This window comes from Gavialis gangeticus, unplaced genomic scaffold (assembly GCF_001723915.1).
Source record: "Gavialis gangeticus isolate Ggan-Ray unplaced genomic scaffold, GavGan_comp1, whole genome shotgun sequence".
NCBI lineage: Eukaryota > Metazoa > Chordata > Crocodylia > Gavialidae > Gavialis > Gavialis gangeticus.
Window position 1 is genome coordinate 1,364,269 of NW_017728975.1, and position 7,414 is coordinate 1,371,682.

General features: G+C 41.1%; 1 protein-coding gene across 2 annotated transcripts in view; it reads right to left on the reverse strand.

Annotated features, from left to right (window-relative positions):
• Window positions 1-1,578: 1,578 nt before the first annotated feature.
• CUNH2orf73 (chromosome unknown C2orf73 homolog) overlaps window positions 1,579-7,414 on the reverse strand; it is a 37,468-nt gene continuing 31,632 nt past the window's right edge. For both annotated transcript variants that reach the window (XM_019508090.1, XM_019508081.1), the window contains exons 4-5: window positions 6,387-6,502; window positions 1,579-5,322 (exon numbers count right to left, since the gene is read on the reverse strand). In XM_019508090.1, coding sequence (XP_019363635.1) covers window positions 4,879-5,322; window positions 6,387-6,502 — 560 coding nt within the window. In that variant the 3' untranslated portion in view covers window positions 1,579-4,878. The remainder of the gene's footprint in view (window positions 5,323-6,386; window positions 6,503-7,414) is intronic.

Sequence of the window (7,414 nt, forward strand, 5' to 3'; positions counted from 1 at the left end):
TGTATTTTCTGTGAATATCCCCTAAATGTCAGCATGGGCTTTCAAGATGTCCTTCTCCCTTATTCCAACCCCCCTCCCTATTTTGACACTCTGGTTCCTTAGGAAGTGTCTCATTTAAAACATAAAGCAAAGCCCTGGTACTGCAGATGCACTCATTAACTGAATGGCCTGGGGCCAGGTCATTTCCATGCACACTCTCCACATTAAAATCTAAGGAAGAGGGCTCAGGAATGAGAATCCCCTGGCAGGCTTCTTTCCTGTTGGTCCATTGTGGGCTGAGATGTGCCCTTCAGCAATGGCCTTCCTGAGCATCAGCACACAGGCAAAGGGCAGGGTAGGAAGCGTGTTTAGGCCATGCCCTACATATGGCAGGGATGTCAAATGTCAATGTAAGGCTCAGAAGCTGTATTCAGCCCACTGAGCTACTCTTGTCCAGCCTGCAGGGTTATCATGGGCAATGTGAGAGTCGGCAGCATGGCAGTGAGCAAAGGCTGATACAGTCCTGGTGCCCAGCAGCCATTTGGAGCCAAAGGTGATGCCATCTCATTGCGCTAGGCCAGAGCTGCCACCCTGTACCCTGGGCTGGATCCACCTTTCAATGATCCACCTTCAGCACCAGGGTGCAGCCTGGGACATGAGATGACTTTGACACCCCTGCTCTATGGCAACAGTAATAGACATGGAGTGGCTATGCAACTCCTCCATATGGGGAGCATTCCTTCCCTTCCATCTGCCCCTAACCAGCAGTATGCAAGCCCTGTACTGGGTGGAAGGATTTTTGTCACCCAGTAAACAGCCAAGGGGGGGGGGAAAAGTCTAACAGGAATGTGCATGTGCATAGAAGATACACAATACAGAGACTACACACTGACATTCAGGGTACTGTCAAGCAAACAGCATGGTAGCATTTTTCAACATTATGCACAGTGCGGTATATTTCTTTCTACATTTTATACTACTGTAAATGCCATAGCCAGTCAACCCAGAGAAGCAATGGCAGGGAGAAGCAGTGTAGTGGCTACTGGCTCTTAGCAGCTTGACCATTCTGGCCCACCGTTGTCGACTGCTGGTCTACAAAGTTACATCCATTGAAGTCAATGTGAGTTTTGCCATTGGCTTAAATGGAAGCAAGCTCAGTGCATTAAGTAAAATCACCCCATGTCAGACCTGGTCTGTTGCAGTGGGTATTTTGACAAACAGATGATTCCCATTTTTATTCAAACTAACCTTTTGTTCTGGTGCCACAGAGCTAAATACTGCCTTTTTAAGCTGGTGTATGGCTGTTGCCACTGAAATACCATCTCACCATCAAGGAGCAAGCCAAGCTCTGTCACACTGTCAGACTGTTGAAAAGTCTTGTACTAAAATAACAGTTTTTTCAGTGAGATTTATATCTCTATATGCACATAATTTACTCTCTCTGCTCACCAAAGTCTCAGGAAGGAGTCTACTTCTAACAAATCATGGGCTGGTATATTTAGACATCTTAGCCGGAAGATGGCCTTTTCTAGAAACATTTGTCTATTGCCCTATGACATGAATAGCAGTGAGGTCACTTTGAAGGAAATAATACATATATTCAAAATATTTCAATGCACTTAATGTAAGGACAATTTCCAAATAAGATTGTGTTTCCAACAGTATGTACAACGCCTATAAAATGCATTCATTAATATAGATGCAAATAAAAAGCATCCTTAATATGAACAAGAAATTTGCTACAGAAACAAGTGTGCAGTGCACAGAAAATAAAATCTACTCCTTCAGTAAAAGTCTCAAATTGAACACAATCAAAGGCACAATCCACAACCAATCAACAAGAGAGGCTTAGAACAAGTAGAACATAATCAAAAGGCAGATCTGAGCCTCAAGAATTCATGAAAAGGAATAAAATATATGTGCTCTGGTATTTTAGTGAACTACTCATTAAAAATACATACTTCTGGCTCAACTGCTATATGTGAATTGTGTAGAACTGCTGTGCATGCAACATATATTAGTTAGGAAATATGGATTTGATCTTGTAAACAGTTGCACATAATTCACTGCTCTGTGCTATGGGTAGCAAAGAAGGTGCGATCAGTTTCCAATTCTTTTAAAAGATATAAAAGACTTAAGCATCTCAGGAAGCTGTTGTTTCAAAAGAAATTTCACAAGGAGCAAAGAAAACTCAGCTATGTAAGAGCTTACATCTACTGCAATGAATGTAGTCAGATGTACGGACATTAAATTCATATGCCCTAATAGCCCAGAAATCTGGCAACTGTTATGTACTAGCTGAACCATATTGCCCTGTGTAATCAGATAGCAATGGCCTTAGCCCCACAAAATATTACAGCTTCTTTATCTGCATCAGATCTTCAATGGTATACCAGTTACTTTAAAAAAGCTTCAATTAACGTGTCCAGATTGCTGAAATGTACCTTGTATGAGATTATACAAATCTAAAATCTACAAATGAACTGATCTACAAGAGAGCTTTGGGCAAGATCAACAACCAGCACGTTACTCTGGCCAATTATTTTGATTCAGAAGCATCATGAAAGTATGACATCATCTACGTGGAAGACCCAATCCATGAAATCTATATTGCCAGTAAGGATTTAAAGTTGTGAACAACTTTTTCTGTGGTCCTTTAAGTTATCTTTTCCTCAAGATGGGATGACAAAATAACCTTGGTGGAAGGCGGAGATACTGGAAGCAGGAGAAACTGAATGGACAGGCTGAAAAGGAGAATGAACTAATGATTCAGATGCCCAGGAGTGGACTTCCCAATCCCTGGTCTGTTAATAAGATCCTCCATGCACAAAAAAGGGGAAAAAGTATTTACATGCAGAAAGGTCTGCGCAGTCTGGCCCTATGACATTAAAATATGACCAGTATCAAGAAGTACTAGTAATTTTCAAATCTTAAAGAATCAATTCTATGTTTGTACAGGGTATCCCATTCCCTCGCTCACCATCCATTTTTTTATCATTTTAAATTGCAAGCTCTCAGACGACATGGTCCAACTTCTACTGAAGGTAGTGATAATCATTCCTGTGACTTTAAGGACAGCTGCATACACCATGCACTTGGATAATTTAATGTACATGTTATTTTGTACCATGGTATCCATCTTGATAGTTTATTCTGGCATGAAAAGCCCGTGTCTTAGTATCATGGACAACATGTTATGACTGGATATAAAAATATCTCTGACTCTGGTGATATTTACCTTGCCTGATATACAGTCCTCCTGAGGCTGGGCATGGCTTTGTAGTGACAGCCCACTAGCAGCCATAAAGGACATCCAGTCTTCTGGAAGCTGGGCTTTTAAGTTTAACATAGATATTAGCCTTTTTGCAAAATACTTCAGTTTTTTGCCAACTGTACAGTTCTAACAGACTTCACTCTCTCACACATGCTGGTCAAAAGTTTAATGAATAAAATTAGAAGACAAAAAGGAAAACTATATTACAAAAGACACAGTTCTGACAGTTTTGGTCATATCCATATTTACAAATATCAAAGTGCTTCAGCGTTGAAACGTTGGTAGAAACAGAGTTACATGTAATTAGTATAACTAGTGCGTACACTAAAATAAAGAGGCAGATTACTCTCAGATATGGCCTGTGGCTCCTTCTTACATCAGTGCAATCTGAGTTTGCATATCCAAAAAGCCAAAATTGGCCTCTAGAGTAATTTAAGAAATGTTACTGTCGTCTGAAGCAGAACAAATAATCAGCACAATGTGACTAAGTGTGTCCGAGGGTTTTTTTCATTTTTAGCTCCAGTAAGGAGGACCTGACAAAACTAGGTAGAAAGTCTCTCAAAATAAGTTCTAAAGAAACTCTGAAAACTTCCCTTGGCTCTGTTAATGGCCTTTGACAAAAGAACATGTAGCATGCTTGCAGCTACAGTGGTTGTAATGTCTTACTCAATATAGCAAGCAGGAAATCAAACTCCCATTTTTCTCACTGCTGTGAAATGCATACATTAACCTCTCCAGCACACTAGTGGATCAAGTTCAAGAACCGCAGGTAATAACTTGCTTTATCTCTTTGACGAAAAGCTGCTTCATAACTGGAGTTGAAACTTTCTGAGTTTCCCTGAGACAAAGAGTAGGTGGGGGCGTTTCCTGTGACAATAACAAAGCAGGGTGCTGGGGAATATATTCCAGAAATCTTTTCCAAATGTTCCAATATATTTCAAACTTCAGTAAAAGTTTGCTCATCAGTCGCTGGACTAACAGTTTATCTGGACTAAAAAAGAAGCTAGAGCTCATAGGAAAATATCAATGTCCTTGAAAAAAGGTTCATTCCAAATTTGTCCTTGTTAGCTGTATAGAGTAGTGACACTTATTTTTGCATTCCTGTAGGCTGCAGCAAATTGTCCCTCTTGGCTGTCATTGTTTCCTACGGAAGCAACAATAGCTGCCATTTATGACAAGCTGACACCATATGGTGTGTGAAATCATGCTCTATGGGGCAGCAGCAAACAGATAACACATATCACAACTGTATATGTTAAAAGCAGCAACAAGAAAACCAAAACCAAAGCCTGGTGCTTCTATTCTTGTAAAAATAAATACATTTTGAAGAATCATAGTCACCTCCAGCCCTGAAAGTGTTAAAGTCATTCAAAGTCAAATTGGGGACAAAAAGCATGCAAACAATCCAAACCATTAAGTTCACGTTACGAAGGCAATGAAATTCCACTGTAAAAAAAAATAAAAAAGTTCTTATGAGCGTACAGTTTTCTAGAAACATCAAAGTACAGTGCAGCTGTTGTTATGTCAAAGGAGTATTGTTTGCACTCTAGCAGTTCACTGGTGTCAGCTTGTGTTTGGTGTTATTGATATTAGCCTAGGCAAGAACACTGGCTGGTGTAGTGATTCTAGGCTCTCCTTAATTCAGTGGCTGGTGGTAATAAAACTGACTGTGTGGTTTTATTTGCAGTAGGTAACTTATGCAGAGATTTGTTGATGGGATTTTTCAGTATTGGGCATAAAGGCTCCTCCCTAGCAGGATGGATAACATTCACCTCCGTTGTCTGAGAAATGCTTGAACTCCTCCGTCCTCTTGCAGGAATGCTGGGGCAGGCTTTGGCTGCTGCTCTGACGTCTGGTTTTGATAAGCGAGTTTCAGAGCCTAGTGGCCCCCGGGAATTCTGCAGGCAGTAACTGGGTGAGGTCATTCGGCTTTCCACTGAGTTTCCTTTCTCTGTTTTTGGCTGTCCTAGTGAGCGTGACCCTCTAGCACTCTGGAATACTTCTGTTCCCTTAGGAACTATCGGCCCACTCTCTGGTTTTATCTCTGTCCACACAAAAGCTCCATGTCGCTGGAAAGGGAAACAAGGTTGACGTTAACCAGAGGAACATAAGCGGCTAGTAGATGCAGCTGTGAGCTGAGTTCATTTATTAGCTCAAGTGCTGGCAAGGCATTCACTTGTTTCTCGGCCTCTCTACTGGCCATCAGCCTACGTCCTAATAGCTGAAAGCTGGACCTGGAATAATGGCTGGTCTGTCAGCCTATTTTATTCATGAAATGGGGCACGGCAGGAATATTCAGAAAGGAGCAACAAGCAAAAGAAAATGCATCTTATTTTCTCTGGTTCACAACCATTATGCCTCTCAGAGTGTGTGACCAGCCTACGGCTCTCCAGTGCGAGTCTATTCATATCAGATTTCATTTCTTGCTACATGGGTTGCTATGGATACAATTCTAAACGGCTGCTTTTGTGGGCCTGGAGATTTATGACTGCATCCCAAATGATTTGGTCCACCAGGGTCACACAAGATTTTTTTCCCCCCTTTTTAATAAGCAGAAGTGAAAACAAACACAAGGCTGTCTTCTTCAAAATGCTTCTGACAATTGGATTCTGCACTTTGGGCCTGATTCACAGCTACTGGATCGGTCTCCCACATTACATATGTCAACACCGACTCAGAAGACACACCGATTCTTATCCACATGTATACTTATAAACCCAAATTCCTACTATACAAAAACTGTCAACGGTTTGGAACAAATATTTAAGGAAGTGACTTCAAAATACACACTGAATCTGGCTCTTATCTTCTCCAGGCCATTCCTGCTCCACTTACCTTGAGTGTAAATGAGCATAGTCAGTCACTGGAGAACCAAACTAGTGAGAATTATATCATTAGGATTTTTTTTTTTTTTTGTAATCAGTCACTAAAGCTACAGGAAGCCAAATAAATGCATGCAAACAAAAAACATGACATGTGAAGTAATATTAAAAAGCATATCTTCAACCCTGGCAATTCTAAGGTATGTGACAATAGCTCTTGGTTTTAAACCTGTTTGTCGGAAGTGCTGGAATAAACTTAAACCTCCAGCTTCCTGTTCGCTATTAATCATACAGGATGCACATGGTCTTACCTTTCCTCGAATGGGTTCATTAGGAGTTACTCTGGAATTGTACTGATGGTTAAAGGAGATCTGTTCCTGTAAAATTTTTGGAAGGCTTTCTGGTGGTTTGGGATTAGCAAGTGGAACTAAAAACAAAAACAAAAAAACCCAATCAATCAATCAATCAATCAATCAATCAATCAGAGATGCATGAAGGGCTCCCATGGTTTTACAGCAAAAAAATCACCATGATTCAACAGCACTCACAGATGTTAGATGTTGCATGAAAATACAAAAGAAAAATGACAGGTGCCTGTCCTGACTTGTTTAGATAAACCTGACAGTCAGATGCAGATGTAATCTCTCCCAGGAACAGTAGGAGAGAAGAACACTAATGACAATGATGTGATGGTAGGGATACTCAGTTAGGCATGCATACATACCATGACGATTCAAGGGCTTTTTGGAGTGTAAATGTACTTGTTTTTCATAAGCAGTGCTGCAGGCCTTTTGGAAGACATTGGATGGGGTGAGAATGAAGCCCAGACAAATAGACTTTGGAAGAAAATTCCAAGGATTATTTTGGGGGCGGGGGGGGGGAGGGGCAGAGGAAGAAAGAAGGAGAAAGCCTATGAAATCATCTAGTACACATGGAACTCTTCTTGTCAGATCATTTCCTACTGCTTTCCCTAGTTTAGTTTTAATTGTCCCTAGTGACATTAGACCCTTCTTTATCACCAGAATAACTATTCTCCCTTCTCTTAGGGTCAGATTGGCCCATGGATGTGCATACGTGACAACCATGAAGCTTCCCCTTCACCTCTTGTGAGTCTCCACAAAACCCAAACAATTAATCTGCCCCATCCCACACTGACCCACAAGTAGCCTGGCATATCAGGAAAAGAGGCTGCACTTTCCAAAAGAAGGCTCCCTACTGCCTCCCTATCAGATCAAAACTAGCCCTAAAATGAACCTCAGCAGTCTTTGGCTAGAAACTTTACCAGCACCTGACATGCTGCCATTTACCACTACCTGTTATTTACAGTTCTTTAGCCAGT